Here is a 27,339-nt window from a genome sequence, read left to right on the forward strand (position 1 = left end):
GTTTTATTTTTTTACTGTGTAGTATGAAATCATACTCCTTCATTATTGCACTTTTAGATGCCAGCAGGGTCTCAAAGCGCTTCCTCTTGGTCACAAGCTGAATAGAATTGTTTAACCTTCATCTATGATTGCATTCAGTTAAGGATTAAGGTTCATTAAGGGTTAAAAGATTATCATATACAGAAATTTTGCTTTATTTATAGGCTATGTGTCATGGTTGTTGTTGTTGTTTTTGTCCTCGGTGACCTCATATTAATATTGGTAAAAAAAAATAAAAAAATAGATTCTATTTTATATATTTGTTCTGTTTATATACTGTATAGTGTGGTTGCTTTTACATGTACACAGCTAATTTAGGTTTCTTAGGATCTTTTCAGTTTAAAATCGACTGGACTGTAGATTCAGTGTCCCTGGGTCAGAAATCATGCAGTCAGACACCCGTCCCCTCGTTCCACATCCCAGCCTGGTGTCAAGTTTTGAGCTTTCCTGCCTCCGGAGAGGCAGAATCATCATCAGCTATGACAGCGCAGAGAGAGGTGAGGCGAACCATGTGACTGTGGGGTATCAGGAGAGATTAATGGATAGGTAGGAGTGTGTCTGTTACTCTCTGGGTAGATTGCTGTCTCTCGGTCATCGAGACTGACCTGATTTGAACTGCCATTCCCCCCAACCCGGTGATAACATAGACTTTACACTACATCATCAGTTGCTCGTGGAACTGCAATGGCACTGCTTCCACAAGTGGAGGCAGAACACTTTGACGGGCTATCACTCCTCTACTGGTAGGAAATTGCATTATCTGGTTGTTATCTGGCTGAGTGACTTTAGATTAAGCAAAAACTAATGCTTTAAAAGCTTATTTGATGCTGATCTTAGCCACATTTTCTGTGCTTGTGTTGTTACTTTGTTTCTGCTTGTTTGAATGTGTTTGGCATGGATGTTGCAAATGCCTTGGAACATTTCAGCCTATCCTAATATTGTGTTTAATCAGTTGTGATGCTCTAATAATGCAGATAAATTAGCTTTCATTCACAGCACAGAGTTGCTGACTGTACATAAGATATTGTTTTGAAGTCATTTAAAGTTCATTATCATTGTATCGGTGATGAACCAGCAGGAAGTGGAAAGTTAGAGCAAGACGGACAGTATGCACCCTAGAGGGATGCCTGCGTAGTTTCGCTATAGTCACTTGAGTGCATATCCTTACATGGCTTGAGCAAGGTTAGACAGATTAGAATTAAGTGATCAGTTTAATGCTGGATCCTTTGTAACACAATCTCGTGCTCTACATTTGAGCTCTCTTTGTTCAGGGTGACTCATTGAAGACATATCCTTTCATTTCCCGTAATGCTTTATGATATATGCTTATGTAAGGTTTGTGTAGGACAGAATCCTTTTGATATATATTTAAAGGAAATAAAAAATGCCTTAACCATGACCTGCCTGCTGCAGTACAGGACAGATAATGTCATTACACTGAACGTAATTTTAATTCTCTTCATTACTCTTATTGTGACAGAGATTAAAGTGCATTGTTTACAGAGCTAAATTTATCACTAATAAGGAGTGCAAGCATTTGTCCTTGTCGTCCTGTTCAGTTCGCACTGACCACCACATGATCCCAACAAAACAAAAAAATAAAATAAAAAAAGTCCTGGAATCGTCATCAGTTCAATCAACATCTATTCCATGATCACGATGGAGTATTTAGCTAATGCATATGTTTGTTGCCACTTAAACTGGCTTTTTTAGTACTGTTAAATATAGAGTGCTGAAAAAACATTGACATATTTTGACACTAACACAGAATATATTTTTGCTTTTATATATATATATATATATATATATATATATATATATATATATTTTTTTTTTTTTAAATTCTTCATTTTCTAATATCATAACTTGTATATTGCACTGTCAGTGCAAAACATGCAAAATAAACATTGGTTTTTAATAGTTTAGAAGCATACTTTTCATTATCTGATTATAAACAAAATGTCAACTTGACAACACATTGTTTTACACAATGTGCAAGAACGCTCCTTCCAGTTTTTTTTTAATTTGTATTATTTTATTTTTCTGCCGTTTTAAATTTTCTATTTTATAAATTATCTATAAATGATCATTTTCTATTTTCTTTCTGTGTTTTTGCAGGGGTCAGATTGGCCTTGAACAAACACACAGCTGCTATACTGAATAACAATCACGCACTTTTCAAAAGTGCATGCCTCTTTGTCAAACAGACAGAAAAAGCTTAAATAACACTGTTTCCTGGGTTTTGATGAAGTCAGATGCATATTTAAATTTAATTTCAACTGAATATTATATGTCAGTTTTGCTTTGAAAAATTGTACACATGTACACATTTTACTCAATGTCCTAGTTAGAGGAAAAACATTGTATTCTGTTGCTTTCAGTCTGTTATAGGGATTAAAATAGAGATCAGGCCATCGTTGTATTTGATCCATACACTCTTTCTATAAAATAATTATCATTTGGCGCTTTCAGTGTTTACCTACATGTTTGACTGATTTTAAAATAAACCCATGCACAGTAACCTCTTTCCTGTATGAGGAAGAAACTTCCCTGTTACAAAGGGCAGGTGTGCAACTCTCTCAATATTCAACATTTTGGGAAAAAAATTAAATTGGGAATGATTATGTTCTTTCCTTTGGGATTTTATAATTCATGCCTCAGAGGGTCAACCGCATTATTACCAACCATTCGATAATCTGTATTTTTAAAAACAGTCTGGAACATTCCTCTGTAAATCTTGTTTTTATGCTAATATTTCATGCACTAATATTTAATGGAATCTCTTTTTTTTCAGGACAATAATGGGGCCCCATGGCATCAACCGTGCTGTGGAGAGACTAGAGTTTACAGACTGTAAAAAAGGGCTTGGTGAGAACCACGGCACAATTTCTTTCAGTTTATAAAATTATTCCTAGAAAACTGGGCATTTGGTGCACAATTTGTTTTACTTGGTTCTCTCACCCCATATAAAGAATTAATCCCAAAAATCTTGTTCTTAATTTGACAGGTGTGAAGATCATTGGGGGCTACAGGGAACAGAGCGGTGAAGAGTTCGGAATTTTCATTAAACGAATTTTGCCAGGTGGTGTGGCAGCACAGGACGGTATGTTCTCTTTCCCAAAATCTCCAATGAATGTTTCTACTTAGATTCTGGGAATGATGGGTGATGTTCCTTGACTTTCAGGGCGTCTTAGAGCAGGGGACCTCATTTTAGATGTCAACAACATGAATTTAGGAGGTGTTACAAATGAAAAGTAATGTATTCTGGATTGGTTATGGATCTGTAATAAATTAGAAGAAGCCTGAAGTATATTAAAACAACTTAACTGAGAAATCGGTTGGATGTTTTATTAGGGCAGTGGAAGTTCTTCGCATGGCGTCAGCTTCAAATCACATGTCTTTACTGATAGTGCGCGACGATGCTTCCAGGTAAGATGACTTTTATGAATTGGGTGATATTTGAACATTTTTAAAGGAATAAATTATTTTTCCTGTTTATTTGTACTCTTTATATTATTCATTTGTTTTGCGTTCAAAGATTTAAATTATATGCAGACCGGAAATTTTGCTTGCCAAGTACAGACTGTTATTATGTACTTAATCCTATAAATGCATGAGTACTCTTAAATACATTAAAGTCTTGAGCACTTTATTGAGAATTTTGGCCTTTGTTAAGTATAATGCATTTTTGTTGTTGTTGTATTTTTTATTATTATTATTCTTAAAAAGAATAGTTGATTTTGAATCTTCTTAGGGGACTAGATCGATATAGTTATGTCTATACTGACAACATCAAGCCACCACTCATTGCTGAGTACTTTTTGGAGGATGCATGCCGAGGTATTTTTATTTTTTTGTTCTTTTGTTTTTGGCATTGTCTGTGTAGCCAGAGGTCTCGGTTTTCGGCAGATGTCAAGTTCTTCCTGTCTGTCTTTGTTTAAATGGAACTGGCAGTTTGCTGGTCTCTGTGACTTCCTGATGAGCACTTTTGTACTCCCGACTGAACAGCTGTTGACGTATTTGGGCCGCAAGTGTGTCATATGTGTCCTGAGTTAAACCAGCTGAGGTCAGGTTTTAATTTGTAACATTGTAAAAGGATTACCTTCATAATGAATGGACAATCAGTCACCTCAAACAAACTGTTTCAGTACAGTACACAGATTTTGAGAACATTCATCTGTGATTACATCCGTAATCTAATTAAGTGCTTCTAAGCTTCTTTGAGTGCTAATGAGGAAGTTGCATTTAATGAGAGATGTCATATCTCATTAAGTTAACCAGAGACTGTCTTACAAAATCTAGTTAGGGGGTTTAATGTTTTGTGTGTGTGTGTTTGTGCATGTGTATTTAAAAAAATAATAATGATAATTTCCTCCAGCACTTCCTTAGAACAAGTATGTTCATACTTATGTAATGCTTGATTTTACAGAATGGAAAAGCCACATAATATTTATTTTTTGGACACAACACAGACACAAAAATTAATAAAGGGTTTGTCTATACAAAAGTATTATGATTCACTGGAAAATTATGTCTCCAGGAAAGGTGGATATATTTCTGATTTTGCGTGTATTTTTATATGTTTTATTATTAGGAGGGAATTTGTTGAGTTAATGGAAAAATATGGCTCCAGCAGTAGTACCAGCTCCGGATCAGACACTTCTGTTTCCACAGGTATTTTCCGCTACGTCTATCATTTACTGCATTTCAGGAGTGAATGACTAATGTCTGATTTTGAGGACTTGCAGCAATTGCAGCCTGCAGTTTGCCAACTTAGAAAAATATTTAGTTTGGGTCCTCCATAGCATCATTGTTTTCAACAGAAAAGGCCATTTTTATCATTGTCTTTCTACATAAAGAGCCATTTTTACATCTAGCATGTATCAGATTTGACTTCGAACAATGTATGTGTATGCTATACTGTATGTACATTCTGTACAAAAGTAGAGGTCAGAACATTTTTTTTAATGCTTTAAATTCACAAGTGATAGTAAATACATTTAAAATGTTGCAAAAGATTTCTATTTCACCTAAATATTGTTCTTTTGAATTTTCTAATTATCAAAGAAGCCTGAAACAAAAAAAATATCACTTAAAATTATTAGTACAACACAAAATTTATTAATAAGCAGCACGACCATTTCAGATGTGATAATAAGAAATGTCATTTGGGCACCAAATCATACTGGAGTATTGGCTATGAACATGATTACATTTTAAGATATATCAATAAATATATCAACTCTCATTGTAATAATGTTCAGTAATATTACTGTTTAATGTATTTTTGATTAAAAAAATGCACAATTTCTAGGCATTAATGACTTTCAAAAACATTAAAATCTTAAATAACCCAAACCTTTGAACAGTAGTGTATATACAAATATATATATATATATATATATATATATATATATATATATATATATATATATATATATATATGTATGTATGTATGTATGTATGTATGTATGTATGTATGTATGTATATATATATATATATATATATATATATATATATATATATATATATATATATATAAAGCATTTGTTATTTTCTAAGTGTGCTTAAGTAGTATAATAGCATTCATTTGTGTCATTTGCAGAGTCTGGAGTTATTAAAAAGCAAGTTTCTTGTCTTCAGGAAAGTTGACCGACACTGCCTCCTCCTCCTCATCTTCCAGATCAACCAGTCCTCTGCTTCTGAGCCCTAAAGACCCCAACCCAGTATACACCACTGCCTGCATTACCTCCCCACCTCCACAAGTCTGCACGTAAGAACCAAACGACACACACAAGATAGAATCCAGATTTTATCCACTGCTTTTTTGTGATCCTTTTGTGTATACTTTAAATAATTCTACAACCAAAACAAATGACAGAACCCAGCAGCTTCCTCACAGTACAGTGCTGCTAATAGTGTACTAATTGAAGAGTCTGAGCCTGAAAACACCTGACCTAACCTGAATAAAATAGAAATCCCACAAAATAAACATGTATTAATTTATATTAATTAAAAATGTGTTATTAAAAAAAAAAAAAAAAAAAAAAAAAAACGAATTACCTCAGGAACCATTGTTTCTGCTTTTGATCCGAGGTCTTATGTGTACCTCTCTTTCCCCAGAGACTGCATGATTCAGTTGATATGTGTTGCCAAAGGGACAGGATTAGGCTTGGTCATCAGGGGCGGAGCTAACCGTGCAGAGGGGCCAATGGTGTGTGTTCAGGAAATAATACAAGGAAGCGATTGCCAAAAGGTATTTAATTAATTTTATTATTTTGAAAATGTTTAACATTTAAGATCATGTTTTTGAGTTAAGGAACAAAAAAATGTTAATTACCAATCAATCAATCAATCAATCGAAATTAATCAAATTAAACGCCAGCTTTTTGTATTGATTCTTGGTTAGTGAAACACCACAAGTAGTTTGTTAATGAAGTGAAGTTAGACAAAATGAAGTAGACTATGGTGAGACGAAGTGAGGTAAATTAAGGTCAAGGTAAATTAAAGTAGACTAAGTTGAATTTCAATAAATTACACCAATTTTAAAGGTTTGGGGTCAGTAAGATTTTTTTTTTATTATTATTATTATAAATTAATACTTTTACTGAGGAAGGATGCATTAACTTGATCATCCATGACATTAAATTACAATGTTAAAAAAGTATTTATATTTCAAATAAATGCTGTTCTTTTGTACCAAGAAAGCATTACAGTTTCTGCAAAAATATGAAGCTGCATAACTGTTTTCAACACTTCTAATGATAAGAAATGTTTCTTGCACACCAAATTAGTAGCTATATTAGAATATATATTCGAATTTCTGAAGGATCATGAAACACTTAAGATGGGAGTAATGACTGGTGAAAAATCTCTTTTCCTTCACATCAATAAATTACACTTACCTGTACATAGAAAAAGTTATTTTAAATGTTTGTAATATTCCACAATATTACTTTTTTTTTTTAAACAGGTTTAAGTGATTTAGACTGTGGTAATGTAAAGTGAAATGAAGTGAAGCCCATTCAGGGTGAAGGGAATGTTTTTTGTTTGTTTGTTTTTTGACTCCAGGATGGGAGACTAAAGGCTGGGGATCAGCTCATATCCATCAATAAGGAATCACTCATTGGAGTGACACACGAAGAAGCCAAAAGCATACTCACTCAAACAAAACTCAGGTTAAAACTCAACCTTCCAAAACATCCTTTGCAGAATGTTAACATAATGAAATTACGCTTAGTATCTTGTGATAGTTTGCTTTTGTCCAAGACAAATGCATGTGGCAAATGTCACTGTTTGACCCTACAGACCAGACCCTACAGTAGAGATAGCATTCATCAGACGAAGGTCTTCATCAGGCTCCAGTAGTGGACCACACAGCCTGATCTCCCTTCAGCCTCCCTGCAGTACAGCCCCCCAACTTAGGCCCGCTGGACTGGGGGGAACAACTCTGCCTGGAGGTCTCGTTCCTAAGATTGCCAACACCCCCAACTCTGGAAGCGAGACTTTGCCTTCTGTAGAACTTACTAAGGTGAGACAGAAGACTGTGGCTTGTTCCACTCTGGCAACAGAGTTGAGTTACTTAAGCAGTGCTTTAAAGAGTGTGGTTGATGTTTTCTTAAAGGCTTCTATTTGTGTCTTTCCTTCAGGTACGACCAGCAACAGGAAAGCCTAATCCCAGCCCTGTGTCCTCACCTGACAGTGCCTGCACCAAAGTGGCCAACTCTGGTACTGCAAGCCTATATTCCCTTTATATGAATCCTATAGGAGTTCCATACAAATTCTACCCTATTGTCCGAATTTAATGTCTTAATGTTGATTAGTAAATATTGAACGTACTTCAAATGTTTATGAACATAATTCGATTTTTAAAAATCCAAAAGAGAACAATAGTTACATTAAAGGTATTGAAATATGTAGGGGTCAAAGAAATAAACATTGAAATAAATATAATTCAATATAATCATCTTAAAAATGGGTTGGGGTCAACAAATCATATTTGTGAGAATCAACTTTTACATTTCAATGGTGGGAACAAGAGATGTGAACAGCACCGTTTGAATAATTATCTAATATATAAAAACAAAACACATACAACTGTAACTAAATGATACATACAATAGATGATGCATGCAATATAACTTTTTATTTAGTTCTACTTAGTAACATAGTCTCAACATAAAAATGGCAATAAAGAAAACATGACAGCTTAAATATATATAAACTATTTTAGGAAGAATGAAAGTACCACAAATACAAGATTGTATGTCCCTGTATTTCCATTGTAAGTGCTTTACTGTAACTGATTTATTCTTCCGAAAAAGTCAAAATTAATTTCACTTTATTGTATTGAATCTAAACATTCCTTTAAACCAACCATGCATGCATCTCCTATTATTATTCAAAAAATAGCATAGCACTGTCTGCGGAGCCTTTCAACCTGAAATGCATTGATAAGGAGCATTTTGTCATAACCTGGATCAGGCTTCCCATTCGGCAGACGTGTGCTGATGAGATGCCGTGTTTGTAACTCAAGATAATCCAGCTGGCATGGTTCTGAAAATGGATATTACTATCACCGTGACACATAACTCCAGGTGAAATAGAGGATACTGAACTCTGTTCAGGACAGGGTTTCATTTCATTGACGAGCACTTTCAATAAAGCTCCTTTGAGCTGCGATTTAAAACAGATTTTAACACCAGCTGTACTTTACGAGGAACATGAAATATAAAATAAAGAAAATTACTGTTTCTGAAATGTTTTGGTATGTATTCAGACCTGAGAAGAGAGACTAGTGAGAACTTATTTAAAAAAACATAACATCTTAAAGTTCCAACACTTTTGAACAATGGTGTTACTTAAGTGTCCAAAAAAATTTGGGCCACTTTGAGACAACAATTTAAACTTTAATTCAAATATTACACCATTATATTTGATCTCTTATAGTAATACACTTATTAAAATAAAATGACTGACCCCAAACATTTAAAGAGTGTATAATTGTTTTTGCATTAGATACAAAATATTAAAGAAAGCGTTATCTGCAAAGAAATTTTAATAATGACATGTTGCATTAATATCAAACAAGAAAGTGTTCAAAAAAATGTGGTTGGAAAAAGTGTGTGCTATATTTCTGTAAAATAAATCCCACTTGGTTTGATATTTTGTAATAAAATACAGAGACATTTAAATATGCCTTAAATGCTTCTTTGAGCCACTACTGTGAGGAATCTACTCAAATAAATTGAACTCTCATAGAGTTATGTAAGAGACTTACAAAAAATGTGATGTACTTTAAAAAAAATCACAAACAGCTGTTTTGCAAAATAGATTTTTTTCATTTGGATTCTCTCTCTCTCTCTCTCTCTCTCTCTCTCTCCCTCTTTTTCCAGATGCAACTGCTGCCTGTAATCCCAGCAATTCCTGCAGACCTTCAAAACATCTATCCTCCACTCCCAGCTTTGAGAAAATAGAGCAGGTCTCCATAATCATAACCTCTCAATTAGAAAATAATGATTTCTGTCACAACACAGAATTACAGAAACATCTTGTGTTTACAGCAGGGTCAAATGCTAACAAATAGTTGCCCATCAGTCTCATTACTGTATTGATCTTTTACAGTTTTACTATCATGTGTGGAGGGAGTTAATCTCACTGTTGTGAACAATATGTGCAGTTAGCGACCTACCCCATTTCACACCTTATGTGATATTATGGGAAAATTAATAGAGACTGCATGTGCCACAGCTTCATTGTGTTAAATCACACTGGACTAAAGCAACTCTGTAGATTACAGAAAACAATTTTTAGAAAGATTTTAACTCCAGAAGCACATTTTAAAGTAAATATGCATTATATGTATTTATATAATTGTGTGAAAATAAGTATTTATAGTTGTATTTATTTGTTTATTTAGTGGATACATGTATTGAAATAAAAGTAACATTTAAACGACACTAAATGCATGAACTATATTATTATTAATTGTGTTATATTTTATACGTAGACACTGAAGCGAGTGTGTATTTGTGTGTATGAGAGAGAAAGCAAAGCAGTGACTACGTTACACTGGGGGGCTCTTCTGTCAGCAGGCACTGGACATGCTGGGATTGAAGGCTACTGAGTCTCAGGTCCTGACACTGGGAGAAAGGCTGCGTCTGAGCCCAGGAGGGACAGTGGCTTATGGAGGTGAGAAAAAATTATGTCCATCTCCATTATGTCGTAGTTGTTTATGTACTGATGGCTTTCTTTTTTAACCTCTCCTTACTTATGCAGTACGTTATTCTAGCTTTATACATAAAAAAAAAAAAAGTGCTAAAGACATTTTTACACATTTTATGTTTGAAAATTTTAATAGGAAAGTTTCCTTTTATAAGATTTCGAGAGAGTTGCAAAGGAACTCTTTAAACTACCATCCAAATCTGACTCGGAACAGGAAGTAGCAAGATTGATATCAGATGCTTTTAATGAGCCTCCATCAAACCCTACGGTAAATGCAAATTATTTTTTTATTTATTTTTGCAGCAAAAGCATACATACAAATATGCATTGACAAAGAAATTACACACACACATACTGTATATCAGTTAAATATTTATATATAATTTTTTATCCATGTTCTTTGTCATTTTTTTTTTTTTACATACATTAATTTTCATTATTTGCCAATGTTATTCATGTAATTTTTATATATTAACTATTATTTTATAAGCCATCGTTATCCGAGTCTGATGATCTGGATGAGATGGAGAGACTAAGAAATGAGCACGTTGAGGTCTTAAGAGTGCTCAAGAAACTGCAGGTACCACCATGTCAATGATTTTAAACTTTGTCACATGCTGGAATGTGTCACATTCATTTGAGTGAGGCTCTCATTAATCCTGTTTGTGAAAATCAGTGCGCCAACTCTAATGCTGACTCATATGAAGCTCTCTCTTCTAACAGGATAAGCAGACAGAATCCGAGAGCCTTAATCATAAGATGCAGCAGGAACTGACAAAAGTTAAACAGGTACGCAACTCATTCTTACACACTGTAAGCAGAACACGTTCTTTTTGATGCCCATATTAGCAGGTTACAACATTTAAACTGCACATGTGTATAGCACAACTGCAAACATAGCTATTTATCAACACGATAATTTGGCATTGTAGAAGCAAACTACTCACCTGTCGTTGTTTTTTTAAGTTGTCAGTCAAGTTCTATATGCAGTGAAGTTTTTTAAACTTCATATATTTTTTTACATTTATAATTATTGATCTATAGGGAGTCCAGAGAATTGAACTACAAGGACAAAACAAAACATAGCACTTTGACAGAATTGTCTCTTGAAGTTTTTCAGAATGAGTAGATCTAACGGATATCTATGAATATGGAGGCACACAGGCTCATATAGCACTTTTTCTATACTATCTCACTAAATCCAGACAGTTTTTGGTTTTGACTTCCACATTGTAAGCTCAGAATTACAGTAGCCTGCTGTTGCATTTAAAAGTGGTGTAAAAAGGGCTTTGACCTTAAGATTCCAATCCATCTTTTTTTTTTTTTTTTTTATTGTTATTATATTTTTACATTACTTTATTCCATTGTCACTGTTCCATGTTTTAGATATGCCACAGGGGGGAGCTCTGGGCACATGTGCCATTCAATTCTTAAAGGTCAGATGCAGGTGCCCTGTAGAGATAAATGCTGAAACTGCATTTTTTCTTCTTCTCATCAGAACTCAAATGTAAAAATGAAAAATGCTTTGAGCAATATCCAAAAATGTATTTTCAGCGTGTTGCGCTCACTACAGGAAGCTTAAATCACCCACATTAAGAACATCATGTGGGAGATGAAGTATGTAGGACATTGAGGGATGGTGGTCAGTGTTTGGAAATAGTTCTTTTCTATGAATTCTAAAGAAATATGCTCCCACTAGCTCTTTGTGTTCTATCTCAGAGCCTCAGAAGTGCCTGTTATGTAAACCTAAATCCGAAGAGCGTCACCATTCTATGCAAGATTAATTGGACTTTAATGCTTTTATTAGATTCTTACTAAGGCAGCAGAGCAGTACATTCTGATCATCCTGCTGCATATCAATTAAACAAAATTATCAGTGCAGCTTTTAAACATTATATTAATCAAAGAATCCTGGCATCATGTCACAATGTATCATTGCTTCTTTTAATAAAAATAGATGTTTCTTGAACACCAAATCAGCAAATTAGAAGGATTTCTGAACTGCAGGATCATGTGACACTGAAGACTGAAGTATTGACTGCCGAAAATGAATCTTTGCCATAGCTTGAATAAATTACATGTATTATATTTAAAGAGATTAAATTAGAAAAATATATATTTTAATTTGTGATGTTATTTTTTAACTATTTCAAATTGTACTGCATTTTCTATCAAATAAACGCAGCATTGGATGAGACTTCTTAGAGCAGATTTTGAGACTTTCAAAAATATTTTTAAAAATCTTTCTGCCCCCAAACTCTGAATAATAAAATGGGCACAGACATGCACTGAAAGAGAGACTTAGAGACCAGAATTTTATAGAGACTTGCTGCTGAACCCTTTCTGAGTTCTTTGACCACATATCAACATGGCAAAAGTAATTTTGAACACCTTAGCAATCAGTTAGCGACACCTTTTCATCATAGTAGCAAGTTCTGGCAAATAAATCACTGCTCATAAAAGCTAGTTTATATGTATGGTATATGGTGTGTGGTGAACTATTAGTGCCCTCATATCAACCCTGCTGCTGGGGATATCGCTCCTCATGCAAAAGCATTCAGCCACTATTTCACTTGGGGTTGACCTTAAGAGACGATCTAAATAAGAAGGAATATGCATTTATTCTCTTAAAGCGACACACTGAATGTTTGGTCAGCTGTATGAGGCCCTGTGGGGTTTTAATTGGCGTCAGGGTCAGCGCAACTTCTGTGTCTCCTTCACAAAGTGCTTTGCTCCAGTTTGTGGAGTCGCAGCTGCTCCCTCCTGGAGCACTACAGAGGGCTCAGTTTGTATCCAGTTCCTCACATTGAAGTGCTAATAGATGTAATACACTCCCTGTGGTGTGAACCAAGGCTTTTTACAGCCCTATGTTTCATTCTGTATTGCTGAATCCTTTCTGCTCTCTTCACCCCCGCCCACACTTTACATTCTATATCTGCTGTTAGAGCAACAGGTTGGCTCATGGGCTTTTCAGCATCGAAGCAGTGGGCTTTTAAGCCTCCTCTATTGTGAGAAATGTGCAGGCTACATCACCGTCCACGCAGTGCACACCCAGCTATATTACAGCAAAATTAAATGATCAAAAGTGAAAGTAAAGAAATTTACTGTATAACTATTTCCAAAATAAGTGCTGTTCTTTTGAATTTTTATAAAACAATCATGAAAAAAAATATATATATATATATTCTTGTTATTTTTCTCCAGCCACCTCTTCTGGGACAGTTATACAGTATGTGCTTTTGAATTCAACATTCTTTGACAGTTAGATTAATTTCAACCAATGCACGATCCTTATAATAAACTTCACATATTCTCCATTTACATGGACATTAACTGGACATAAGCGCTCATTTTTATACCTCTCTGGTAAAGAGCTGATGTAAGACGCATCATGTCTATTTAATAAGTAAAGTTCTTTCAGTGGGCAATTATCTGTTCCCTTTACATAAGTTATTCCAGGTATTTTGAAATAAGTGACAGTTAATAGTACTCCTAATGAGTAAAATGCACATTTTCAGATTTTACTTAATTTAAGAAAGTCACACATTCACTATCTAATAATAATGATCTTTTTTTTTTTCTTTTTTTTTGTGAACTACCCCATCATTTATAGATCCTCACAGTGTGGTTTTCACACATTTCATGTAACCTGTCCATTAAGAGTCCTATTATACCCCACAGCTTCATAATTACAATGGCCTGATTACCTTTCTTTTATCTGACGTCTATTGAACGATGCCATGCTGATAAGTATCCAATGCTTCTGTAGTTATCATTAATGGCAAAACATCTTTCTATACCCTGTATTATATAACAGCTTGTTTTACAGGTTCTCATCTGCCAAACATGCCCTGTCTGTTCTCTCTAAAGCAGAAATAATGGACATAATGAAACTTGTTTGCACATGTCTTATTCCTTCAGCCTTTTTAAACTTAAAAGAAGCAGAGCTGTGCTTTGTCATGCTGTGAGTCTGGAGGCATTTCTTTTCAAGTGCACTGAGTTTGCAATGTTAGAGGGAAGAGCCCCTGAGCATTGTAGCGTCGTACTGTACATGCACTCTCAGCACTGTCGCTCTGAGTGGAACTCCGTTGTTGCAGGAAGCAAAATCTGCAGTGGAGGAGAGTCGATCCCTGTGGACCCAGATCCATCTGGCAGAGGCAGCTCAGAAACAGGCCCGGGGAATGGAGATAGACTACGAGGAGGTTATCCATCTCCTGGAGGCTGAGATAGCTGAAATGAAATCTCAGAAAACTGAGCAACCCAGTAATGAAAAGGTATTCAAGCTTTTAGAGTTTTACACTAGTCTTCTCTTCTCATTCCCGATCCACATTCCCTGCACAGCCCCACTCCAGGTTTATCCTCTCTCGTGTACTATAGAAACTAGGTCACTGTTTGATTTGTATTATTCAGTAACTGGGCTGATGTGCTGCGAAGACTTTAACATGATCTTGCAGGATGACGTGGGCTGATGAGGTTATTTTTGAAATTTCTGGCTAGCAACCTCGCGTGTCTTCAGGATCAACTTTATTTTAATAGAAATGTTTGAATATGTAGGGTAACAGGATCTTAATTATTGCTATGATTGCTTGTGGAAAAATCATCACACACTGATTGCATTTCAGCACAACCAACTACAAAAGGTTTTCTAAAACATATGCACTGTATAAATCTGATTACAGTAACAGTTTACTATTTCCAGTGGCACATTTCCAAATTGTGATTTTCTGACAGCATTATTTTGCACTTTTGATTGCAAATTCATGTAAGACACAGTAAAAACCATAAAGTAAACTTTACTACTTTCCTAATATTCACATAGGAGGATCTGCAAGATCTGAAAAAAAGGATTTCTGTACTCGAATGCCAGCTACGAAAGAGTGAAACTGCAAGGAAAGGTTTTGAAGTCTCTACGGGTAAACTTCTACAGTTTGTGGAGGTGATGTATATTCACTTTCAGTTCAATTTAACCACCTGCACATTAAATCATCACATCCTCATGTCTTAAAATAAAGTTGCACCAGGAAAATTGCTCATGCAAAATGACTCATTGTACTGTATAGGAATTTGCACGTCATATGGTGATTTGTCAAAGACCATCTTTCTTGCCCGAATTTAGTCTTCTCACTAAATCATAAAATCTAAGCCAAAAAAAAAGAGTCTGTGGAATGTTTTTCTCATGGCATCCATCAACTCAGGCTTATATGAAGTGGTCAAATCTACTCGCACAAGCATAGCGAATCTACTTCATCATCCCAAGAGTTCTCACAAACAAAGAAGTTCATTTTTTTTCAAACTAATCATATGTTTGACACAGAATGTGTAGTAACCCTTTCATTAGGCAGCTATTAAAAAATGAAAAATGACAGAATGTGAAACGAACATGACATCAATGTGCAACTGCTTTTCCACTTAACTTGCAGAAGTACATGATGCATAAACAATTTAGTCATGCTAACTATGATTTGTATATAACTTTATTACAATAGTTATTATTATAGATTTTAGAAGTAGTTTTAGCAGTGGTATTATTATTATAAGTAACAATAATAATGATGTAAAACCATTTATTATTATTATTGATTAAAATCAAACAATGCACTTAGCAGACATTTTTTTTCCAAAGCGACTTTTTTTTAGACATTTTTTACCTATCATGTGTTCCCTGGGAATCAAACCCACAACCTTCTCTACTGCTAACACAATGCTCTGCCACTGAGCCACAGGAACACACTTAAATTCATTGAAATGTAACCATCAAAGTAGTAGTAGTAATAATATTAATAATATAAAAATAATGTATTCATGTTATTAAGAATAAAATATCACCAGGGTAATCTTTATGCAGCGTTAAATCTTTCGACTATGGACTAATCTGATCACCTACATTTCAAAAATCCCACAGGCTGTCCAAGGCTTCCTGTCTGAAAACCAAAGCGGTTCAAGAGGCTACAGGTAAGATGATTATTCTCATCCTTTTGTGAAGGCAGATCTAATGATTTGACTGAAATCGAATCTAATTTGGAGTATGACAGAAAGTAATACTAAACTTCACTAGCAACAGGTGTTTGGAAAAGAATGAATAACAAAATAAAGACTTTTCCTTTAGGGACCTTTATTCAGTCAATAAAGTTCTTCTTTGATATTCTAGGAGGCTGTGTATTCAGGGTGTATAAATGGAGTCTTCTCCCTTTATTTCTATTATAAGAGAGACCTTGTGGGTAAAGGACAGGGGTAGCTAATGAACAGAGGCCAATACAACACCTTGCTGTGGCAGTGATGTTGATTAGACCCAATCAACATGGCCTCCTGCAGCCTGTCGCCCTTGCTCAGCTAGAAGAGCACGTCTGGAGAGCCATTTTTTCCCATAATGATCATCCCCACCGACTGAAGAGGCCACTGTGTCTTTGTCTATTAGGGCCAGAAAATGTCCTATTAAATCGAAATGAAGGCTGCCAGCAGTTTGCTGAAAAATACGACTTTTCTTTTTGAGAGCGGGTGCATGATGACCAGCAACTGTGCTTAAAAGCCACTCTACTCTACTGTACCTTGAATGCATCCAGCCGATGAAGGATAGTTCTTTACATGCTAAATATGAGTGTATTTGCAGTATTATTATAACCTTTCTCAGACTTTATTTATTTATTTTACTGTAGAATATCTTCGTTATAAAGTATAGTCCCTCCAAAATACCAAAGAAATGAATACTTTTATTCAGCAAGGAAACATGAAACTGAATACCAGTTAGAAAGATTTTTGTTATTGCAAAAAAAAAAAAAGAAAAAAAAAAAAAACTGTAATTTTGAACTTTCTCTTCATTTATAAATCATGGAAAGAAAAAGATCACCATTCCAAAACAACAGTTTTAAACATTTTTGTCAATAAGAAAGGTTTCACCAAACTGGAATGCTGAAGAATCAGTAAACGTAAGTAACAAGACTGCAGTAGTGGGGCTGAAAACTCAGCTTTTCATCACAGGAAAACAATTACATTTTAATTATATTATACTAGAAAATAGATATTTTGTACATTAATAATATTTCTCAATATAACAGTTTTTACTGTATTTTTGATCAGAGAAATACAGCCTTGTTTAGCATAAGAGATGTCTTTCAAAAGTTTTTTTTTCTTTTCTTTTAATCGTTATGATCACAAACTTTTGAGTGGTATAATAAAATAATTGTGTCATTAAATATTTGGATTGTTGATAATAGTAATATTTTAAACAAAATATTACCTTGTAATGGCATTGTACATGAATAAATTACATATTGGTAATATAATTCATAACCTTATAACATTGTCATTCAGATGCAGTTTTCTAGTAATTTATTTTTAAAACCTGACTGTAAGACTAGCGAATCTTAAATATGTTTCAAACGCATGCAATGATTCGATCAGTCTGGACCAATTCATTTCAGTTTTCTGCTAATGACCCGAAAGTGTGGTAGTTACATAATATGTTTTCATAACACTGGTCCATCCATGTCAGTGGGTCTGAATCCCCTTCCCATAAAATTCACCCTTTATTAGGAGTCATGCTGGGCTCTTCTTTTACGCCAGTCTGCCCAGCATGCTTTGTTCTTTTCAGGTCAAAAGGAGTGCACTCTTCTACAGCTTTTATAAGAAATCGTGCAAGACTGACACAGTTTTCAGTGTTCAGTAGGTTACAGGTTTTTTTTAACAATGCAAAACAAAACTAAATAAAACATCTTTATTAAATAAAAAGTTTAGTTAGGTTAAGGTTAGGTTAGTTAGTTAGTTAAAATTCTGAAACTGCTTACACTGTTTTAAATAAAGGATTGTGTGTTATGTTTTTCAGTTCTTCCAGCAATCCAAAGTTGGCCACTCTGTCTCAGACCTTGCCATCTCGAGGTGGGAAGAAACCACCTTGGACAGCATCTGCTCTTGCTGTGGAAGCGAATGAACTAACTAATACTGTCAGAGGCATTCTAGAGCTCGACTGTAAGTAGTATACATGCATTTTTTCTGCTTTCCCATGAAAATCAAACATCTACTTAATTGCAACTGTCCTTTGCGTCAGTTTGTCTGACCTTCATGTTGTTTTCTGACCTAAATGTATCTTACGTCATGAGCAATTTCAGCTGAACTGTGCTGGATGAGATGTTATCATTCATGGGGAGGAATATTATAATATGAGTAATATTTTGTACATTTTAAATATATCTATAAAATATAACACACAAGACTTTGGTTTACCCTAAGAACCAGATTCAGTCCACTCATTTAGCCATTGCTTGAACTCCTGACCCCATTTACCTTTGTAAATCTCAGGAAAATATGTAGCTTACCTTCCAGCAACATTTGAACTTACACAAATGAATCCAATGACCTGTAGAGGTCAAAACATTGACAATCTTTCCGTGATCCCATCTCATTACGAGCCTCTTAAACTAGACACATTTAAACATTATAGCATCATTATGACCAAGAGACTGCTTGTTGTTCAAATTTATAGAACCTATCCAGATAGAAGTTGTAATGGAATATATTTATGTTTTTCACTAGACAGCCAAGTGATCTAGATTTAATTCAACTTAATAATGTCCTTGCTTGTTGAATGCTTCATATCATTCATATCTTTTCAATTCCTTGTGATGTAAGCATTTTACATCTTATATATTACCGAGAATGAGGCAAACCACCTTAATTGTGAAATCTAATCTACTGTGTTTAGATGTGTATAGTGAATCAAATTAGGGCAGTCTCACAAGGAAACACAATACAAGGTGTATTTGATAATGATACAAGCCTTTAGATCTGATTCACTTCTGCTGATACCGTTGCCTGGATACAAAGCTGCTAGAAAGCAACTGTCTTTGTTGCAATTGTCACAGGCTACACGAAGATATTTATCTTTAGAAATGGGTACTTATTGGGAAAACATTTAAAAGAGCCTTTTAAAATAGAATTAAATGTAAAAATGTAAATTAAAATTAAAAAACAATTCTACATTGATTGTTCATGACATCTTGTTTTGACTGAAAGTGTTTGCTAAATGAAATAATATAATCTTGTTGGCCTAGTTAAATTGATCCCTCTGTCAAAACATTACTGATAGCAGTCCATCCAAAGCGCAGCTCTGGAAACAAAAAAATAACACCAACGCCTTTTCTTTTTCACTACTTTTCCTGTTTAACACAGGATGTCCAATACATACTCATAAAACTCAAACAGAGTCACTGAATCAATGTCAAGTTTAAAAAAAACGACCTGATTTATAGATTGAATAATAATATAGATAATCAGATAGTAATATTAGCTGAAGTATCCTGTTCTTTGTATCTCTAGAAAGCATTTGGATCGTATTCTTGGTTACAGACCGGCATGATTTAAAAAAAAGTACACGATTTATAAAGTTATTGGCTTCTAAAGTAAGGAGTCGACTCTGAATCGCTGAAACGAGATAGATTTAAAAAATCTTAGATAGATTTCAAATCTTTTGCCCATCTCTATGTACGTCACTAGGAACACTTTGCATAATAATCTCCGCCTACCATGTTGGGAGAAACGGAACTCTGACCTGCCCCACCCCCACACACATCGAGGAGACAGTGTGTTTTTAATTGTAAAGGCAAGTTTGTTTTATTTTCACTGCCAAAGAGTGAAGATCAGAAGAACCAATGGCTAAAATTCATTTTTACCACAATAACAGAGCAGTACAACAAATCCCTTTTTCACTGATTTCACTGATGACTGCTTTTCTAATCTCGGTGAGTACAAGGAGGGATTTTCAAAGCGTTTGGCCATAAAAGAGGGTTCATTACCAACTTTATTTAGACCAACGAGCATCTCCGAATCACAACGCAAAGTTTGATTATGAAGTTATGTGTTTGTTTTCTCCCGAGCGTCTTATCAGTATGTGTGCTGTCTGCAGCCTTTGTCTGTGCTGATCTTCATTTACAAACACGTCCTTAAAATTAATTGTAACAAGTGCTGCTAACAGATATTCTGTGATAAAGTAATCCATATGAAAACAAGGCGATGTCCGTTTTTCACGTCTCCCTTCGTTATATCTAATGTGACCATGCCCCCGCGCTGAACGCGCTATTCAGATTCAAACTGAAGCGCGCGGTTTGAAAACACCCACACAGAAGAAAAAGCAGCGAGACTGTTCAAGTTTTTTATTTTACTGTTTGCTTCGCGATGAGAGGAATAAGACATAATTCACCCCAAAAAGATGCTAACGCATTGTTTACCATGAAGTCGTGTTTGCGGAACAACCAATCAAAACTGACTATGTTAGTTGACCAATCAGAACACAGTATGCTACCGAAAGGTGGGGTTTAAGGAAACTGAATCTTTTGAACAGCTTCGCGCGAACCGTTTGGGGATCCCTGAGAATTGAGGAATTTTAACATGAAATTTTGACAAAAAGACAATGTTTTTTAACCTTGAATGGATTTAAACCTAATGTACAGGTCTTATAAACAGTGATAGGAAGCTTAGAATTTTCATCTTACTGGCTCTTTAACATTAACCATGTTAAAGGAAACAGACAGTTCAAGGACACACTGGAATCCAGAAAAAAGAGCATCTCTGGCCTCCTCTTTTCTTTGAATACATGGTCTCATGGTCTACAATGGTCTCAGCCTCAAAGAATAGGGAAACGTGTCCCACTCACCTGGCAGCATGTGACCTCTCAGTGAGTGATGCTCACGTTTTGGCTGAATGCTTCCCTGCAGGGGAGGACGAGGCAGGCTTTGAGTTGCACATGGAGGGCCACCCTCATCACACCGACTGAAACCAGAGAGAGCAGCTCTAGCCCAGCTTAGAGACAGGCAGTGCTTTCCACGTGATGGATGTTCTCCCAGCCATGTGACAGGCTGTGTATCGCTCTGGCTCATCAATAAGACTGAGGGGGAGACATGCTTTGGAATAAGCATTTATGGTAAAATAATTGGCCTTAGTTATTCATTGAACAGGTATGAAAACTCTGTCATTTACTCTGTCATTTAATTTCTTCTGCAGAACACCAACAAAAGCCTTTTGAAGAACATAATCTTCTTTTGTGTTCTACAGTATAAAAAAAAGCCATACAAGTTTGAAATGACATGAGGATGAGTAAACGATGACAGAATTATCATACTGTCCCTTTAAGAGAGAACAGCAAAGAGATTTTCTGCAGCTTATCCCAATTATATATGATTTACTGAGATGTAATTTGAAGCCACTGAAATAGTCTTTTTTTCCATTTCATAGTGTTGATCTAATGAAGTTATTCATTCTTGGTTACTAGAGCAAGGCCTTTAGAAAACAAAGAGCTGATTGAATTAAAGAGGCATGTGATGAGCTACTCTGAGTGTTACTATGTCCCAAGGCTTAGGCAGTAACGGTTTGTGATCAATGTGGATACGTCAGGACGCTGAATATAAAAAACTGAATCCCGAAAAAAAATCAGTGAGCTGTAGAATTTAAAGACTTGAGTTGATGGCCGCTAAAAATAGAGATGAATGCAAGCTTTAGAAACAACATTCTGTTTATATTCTAGGAATTATTATGAAATGCGTTTTCATTTTGAAGACGTCTTTAAAGAAAACAGCCAATAATTAGCTATGATACACCAAAGTTTAGGCACATTAAATCTGAATGCCTAGTTATTTCCATTTCTTTTAAAGAAGGGCCATTACCAGGACGAACTGTTTTACAATAGAAACAACCAACAGGAATTTCAACTGATGCAAAGAATGTGACAAGACGAAACGTTACTATTTTAGTTTTCTGCAAGTTCACTGTTCTTTGTTTTTCTTTATTTCCTAAGATCAATTTAAATCTGATAGATCCGTTGTTGTTACTTACAAACACAAGGTTCAGAATTTTGTTCAGTGGAGTGATAAACATTTTCTTACCATTAACACTAAGAAAACAGTGGAGATTATGTTTGACCCCAAATCCATTGGAGACCACTCACTAGTGGTCATTAAAGATCAGAATATACAGAAGCCTAGATGGACTCTTACAGATATCTGGGCATTCACATCGATAATAAACTGAAATGGAGTGTTCAGGTGGAAAATATCTGTATTTGGGTCCTAGAGGTTAATAATTCTAAGTAATTTTTTCTTCTTCCTTTTCCTGGTGTATGTATGTTGTAACTACATGTGATTATGATGATTACAGGTGTGTTACACGACGGGTATTGTGCAATTTATTTTTCGCTGTAGTTTATGTATTTACTGTATATTGCTGGTAAGGTAGTGATGTTTTGCTGTATATATTATATTTATGCCACTTGTATTTAAACAGCAGATATTGTATTAATACAATTTTCCCTCAGGACAATAATGTTTTTCTAATCTATTTAAATATTATATATATATATATATATATATATATATATGTATATATATATATATATATATATGTATATATATATATATATATATATATATATATATATATATATATATATATATATATATATATATTTTTTTTTTTTTTTTTTTTTTTTTTTTTTTTTCAAGATATGGCCAGTTCAACGATAAATGGTTTGAAACCTTATTTGTTAGCCAAAATTTCTTCCATACATCTTCCACTTATTTGTTCAAATGTAGACACACTAAATTTACTGTAAATTCCCATAGGCACTAAATCATATGTAGCCAGGGATATTTGTTTGTAGAAATTTGAGACGGCATGAATTATTCTTTGGCCTTTCCTGTCAAAATGTTGATTGTGAAATCTAGACAGTGGGATACTCTGTGTATTCTTTTCCTCATAAAACCTTTTCCTCATAAAACTTTAAATAAGATCATATTTCTGAACAGAAACCCGTTATAAAGCCATGTCAGGATACTGAGTATGCCAGCAGACTTACTATCAATTGTACTTCCTGAGGGAGTGGGAGTGTTAAGTTCAAATTCTGTCAGGGATTTGTTACCAGTATGGTGGCACATAGTAATGAGATTCCCCCCCATTGCCATATTGAGCCTTCAATAGTGTCTGTTTACGTTCTATTGGCTGACGTTCATTACAACCGTCCGTCCTGTATGCAAAGCTGTGTGTCAAAAAAAAAAAAGTGCATATGTGGAGAATTGTTTACATGTGTGCGGATGGAGTTTTAAACCTAAATCCAAATCCAATGGAAGCAAATCTGATTTACCCCCATTTGATGCTTGTTATACTTTAAATTTACATTCCTTACGTTTATGAAAATAGCTTTTCAGATCATGCAAACATGCTGGCACTCTTAGCATATTCATTTATGACCCCATTTCATCCAGTTTCCAGGAAATTCTCACGGTCACTAGCCTTTCAGGATCAAAAGGATCAACGAGAAATGTTGCAATGCCCTTTTTTATTTTGGCTGCAGACTTCTCCAGTATCTTGTTTGTTGTCCTCATGTAGAGTAAATGTATCTGATTTCTCTATTGTTGTTGTTGTTTTTTTCATTCAGGTGTACCTCTTGTCTGGGGTGAGGCGTACACTGCAGGTGGAGTGAAGTACTACGTAAAGTAAGTTATGAGACACTTCAAATACATTCATAAAAAACAATTCCTTTGTTTCTGTAAATAACAGTTCTCATGTTTTGAAGGGCACTTCATAAGTTGTTTGTGCAGCGTGAGATAAACGGTTTTAGATACAGTAAACATTCATCAGGTACTGCACTTTAAACTGCACTTCTACAACCAAATATTGTGACAAAATAACAAAAAATCGCAGATAATGCTGTTGTGCTCTGAAGCCAGCTTAATTTTATTATTGTTACTGACAAAAATGTATGTAACCTCTTGATCTCTAGAGGTTATTTAATCTCACCTTGGCATGAGCATGCTCTTTCAGTTGCATATCTTTCCAAATATTGTTCCTATGGCTCAGTGCACTGTGTTAGCAGCGCAAAAAAAATTGTGGGTTCAATTCCAAGGGAACATGTTAGGTAAAAAATGTTAGCCTGAATGCACTGTTAGTTGCTTTGGATAAAAGCGTCTGATAATGCATTAAGTTAATTTAAAACATCACTCTTTTGAGAAAGCGTAAGGAACACCACACCCATGAGTTTAGCGTTCTTTATTTCACTCTCAGTGGCACCACAACAGTCACCTACTGTACAGTATCCACCCACAATGTCCCGTGCATATCTCACATGTTTTGGGACAGTAAGAATTTTACTTTTATTCTGCAAGGATGCATTAAATTGGTCAAAAGTGATAGTAAAAATGTTTGTGTTGTTAAAAAAAAAAAAAAAAAAAATCTAATTAATGATTCCAAATCAGAATGAATTCTGAAAAATCATGTGACACTGAAGACTAGAATAATGGATATTGATAATTCAGTTAGGAATAAATTGCACTTTAAAATATATTCAAATGAAAAACAGTTATTTTAAATTGTAATCATTTTTTGCAATATTACTCTTCTCTTTCTTCTGTGTTTTAAAAAAAAATAAATGCAGCTTTGGTGAGAAAAATACTTTTTAAAAGAACATTTAAAAACCTTTACTAACCCCAAACTGTTACTGTTAGCGTACAATATTAGTGTCCATCTTTTTCTCTTCTTTAATTCAAAATATTTTACATTTGAGGATGTCATTTCTGAAATGAAACTTTCTTCTTCCTCCAGTCATGTAACTCAGACAACATCATGGACGCACCCTGTAATGAGATCTTTGGGTCTGTCAGAATCAAGAACAAATGACGAAAGCCTGAACTCTCCAGAATCCACAGCTTAGACTGATTCGAAAGACTTCGCACTCTACTCCCACTTTCTGTCCAACTGTTCATTTAAAAAAAGAAAAAGGAAAACAATCTAAACACAGCATAAACATGAAGTGATATATGCATTATAAAAAAAGTCAATCAAACAATAAAAAATAAAAAAAACTCTACACCTTCATTAAATGAAAATCGAACTGATTTAATGAAATACGCAACAGATTTATCACAAATATTCCTGAGCTCTTTGATTGGTTGAGAACTCACAGTTGAGTTTTCCCTGTTTTTGTGTCTGTCTGCTGTTTTTCTGACATTTTAGGAATTTCCCCTCATGTTATACACTCATTTCTGTCTATTTTTTACCTTGAGAAAAACAATGGACAGGCGATTTTCAGAAAAAGTCAATTGCACTTGTTTGAAGTCAAAGGACGTGGCCTCTTGGTGAAGCAGGAACTTAGATGTTGTGAAGTTCATTCTATTTGGCTTGTGTCTGCTGCCACTTTGATCCACTTTCTGAAACTTCTCTTCACAGATTTGTTGAAACAGGAACTTATTTACTTTCCCAAACTTAATCGAACCAGCTCTGAGAGCAAGACGCTTCTTTGGTTCACTATAATGTAACTGTTCTCTCACGCATTTTTAATTCTGCTGTAAGCGTTACTTTTAGTGACGTTCATTATGCATAACTGTGAAAGTGTCTTCTCTTGCATGTGCAATTAGTTCTGTGCTTCCATTAGAAATGTGAGTTTAACATACCCTAAGCCTTATGTGGATAATTTCTTGGAAAATGATACGACATGGCACATTTGCTTTGTTGTGAATTCACTCTGCCTAACAGTGTAAAGTTAGCTTCAGCGATCTCTTTACATAGATCATGAAGATATATGTTTATCCTGTAATGTGTGAATACTTCTGTGGTTCTATTAAAAAAAATAAACAGATAAAAATCTATCCACATTTTCGCTTTTTGAAAGAATATTTGCTAGGTCTGTCTATTTCAGGATGAGTGTGCACTTCACATGCACTTAGGCACACCTCAGGCAAGAAATATTGATTTTAATTTTTTTTTCTAAATAGCTGGTACTGTGTTATATATATATATACTGTGTTATATATATATATATATATATATATATATATATATATATGACTCCATTGAATTTTAAACCACATAAATGTCTATATGCCTGCAGCCTTTGCATCTAATACAAAAAAATAAAAAAATAAAAGTCCATTAAAAAAATAATTAAAAATAACAATAATAATTAACAGTTTTTTGTTTGTTTGTTTGTTTTGTTTATTGAATGAAAACCACAAAGCAAAATGTACTGGGAAAATGAAATATTTCCAAGGACTTGCTGCAAATATATTATAAAAATTGCACCTATATTCAGTAGAAAAGTAAAATAAACATATAGCCAATAAATTGAGATGTAAACTCAGAATTCAGAGGGGAAAGAGTAAAAATTGTGAGACACAAACTCAAAATTAAAGAATTGTGAGGAAAAAAAGTCAAGAGTTTATATCTTGAATACAATTAATAAAAAAATGAGATCAGATAACCCTTTTAATTTTTGGTGAAAACACGTTTCCATAATCAGCATTATAAATAATACAAAACATTTATTTCAACCAAAGTGCACTGATATTAATGTATTAAAATCATCATTATATATTTTATATTTTCATATATCATATCAGTTGTTTTCATCCTGGTCCTGGGGACCCACAGCACTATTTTATATTTCTTTCACATGTGAAAATCTTGTCATTGTGCATAAGAGCATAATTCAGGATTGAATAACCTTAAATTTTGGTACAACCTGTCCAATGGAAATTACATAAGATGACAGTACAGTAATAATAATTAATTATAATTAACTATACTAGAGAGCCGCTGTTTATATGTAGGTCTGCTTGCCTTCTAACTAGTTGCAATCTGTTTCCAGTTTGTCAGACACATGTTACAGCATGTGGTTTAGTTGTTCCAAATTATAGGAGGAGCAGCCAGTCATGGCCTACTTTTCTGCCAAGCAACGTCACATCTGATTGCTTTAGCAACTGGTTGCCAAGGTAACAAAAAGAAGAAACACAAGTTCTATAGGACTCTGATAGCAAAAATCCATTAGCTTTTTCACGCTCAGGTTGGTGGGTTTAGAAAATCACTCACATTTACTGTCCATTTATGTACACGAGTCTTTTCTGACCATTTATCTTCAGTGGGTTACAATATACTATATGGATCAGCTTTGAACAGGTTTGTCACATGAAGGTGCTTTATCTCACTGCAATTTGCAAGGAATGACAGAAAAAGAAAAAAAAAATCTACATTTAAATCACTAGTTAGAGTTTTTTGTTTTTCACATTTCAAAAGTGTTAACAGGACATTTATGCTTGGTTTATGAG

At 34.5% G+C, this 27,339-nt stretch overlaps 1 protein-coding gene across 2 annotated transcripts; it reads left to right on the plus strand.

Annotated features, from left to right (window-relative positions):
• Positions 1-590: 590 nt before the first annotated feature.
• Positions 591-25,884, plus strand: LOC128025392 (syntaxin-binding protein 4-like). Of its 2 annotated transcripts, XM_052611722.1 has the most exons (23): positions 591-782; positions 2,834-2,907; positions 3,047-3,142; positions 3,224-3,293; positions 3,394-3,468; positions 4,634-4,713; positions 5,684-5,813; positions 6,164-6,296; positions 7,112-7,218; positions 7,349-7,571; positions 7,690-7,768; positions 9,436-9,521; positions 10,135-10,231; positions 10,420-10,532; positions 10,755-10,844; positions 10,988-11,053; positions 14,362-14,538; positions 15,084-15,200; positions 16,167-16,216; positions 18,084-18,226; positions 23,679-23,736; positions 23,817-23,881; positions 24,842-25,884. In XM_052611722.1, exons 1-23 carry the CDS (start codon positions 724-726, stop codon positions 24,847-24,849), a joined length of 2,196 nt encoding a protein of 731 aa, XP_052467682.1. In that variant the 5' UTR covers positions 591-723; the 3' UTR covers positions 24,850-25,884. The 2 variants fall into 2 exon arrangements, with proteins under 2 accessions (XP_052467682.1, XP_052467681.1); XM_052611721.1 differs by lacking the exon at positions 23,817-23,881 and having other exon boundaries at positions 593-782.
• Positions 25,885-27,339: the final 1,455 nt, after the last annotated feature.

The sequence above is a fragment of the Carassius gibelio genome, chromosome A12 (genome assembly GCF_023724105.1).
Source record: "Carassius gibelio isolate Cgi1373 ecotype wild population from Czech Republic chromosome A12, carGib1.2-hapl.c, whole genome shotgun sequence".
NCBI lineage: Eukaryota > Metazoa > Chordata > Actinopteri > Cypriniformes > Cyprinidae > Carassius > Carassius gibelio.

Bases quoted from the DNA above. Each gene is read 5' to 3' on its own strand.
- LOC128025392 (XM_052611721.1), top strand. From the start codon at position 724: ATGGCACTGCTTCCACAAGTGGAGGCAGAACACTTTGACGGGCTATCA. The intron at 5,814-6,163 runs GTAAGAACCAAA...CTCTTTCCCCAG, and splicing joins CCACCTCCACAAGTCTGCAC to AGACTGCATGATTCAGTTGA. The intron at 23,737-24,841 runs GTAAGTTATGAG...TTCTTCCTCCAG, and splicing joins GGAGTGAAGTACTACGTAAA to TCATGTAACTCAGACAACAT.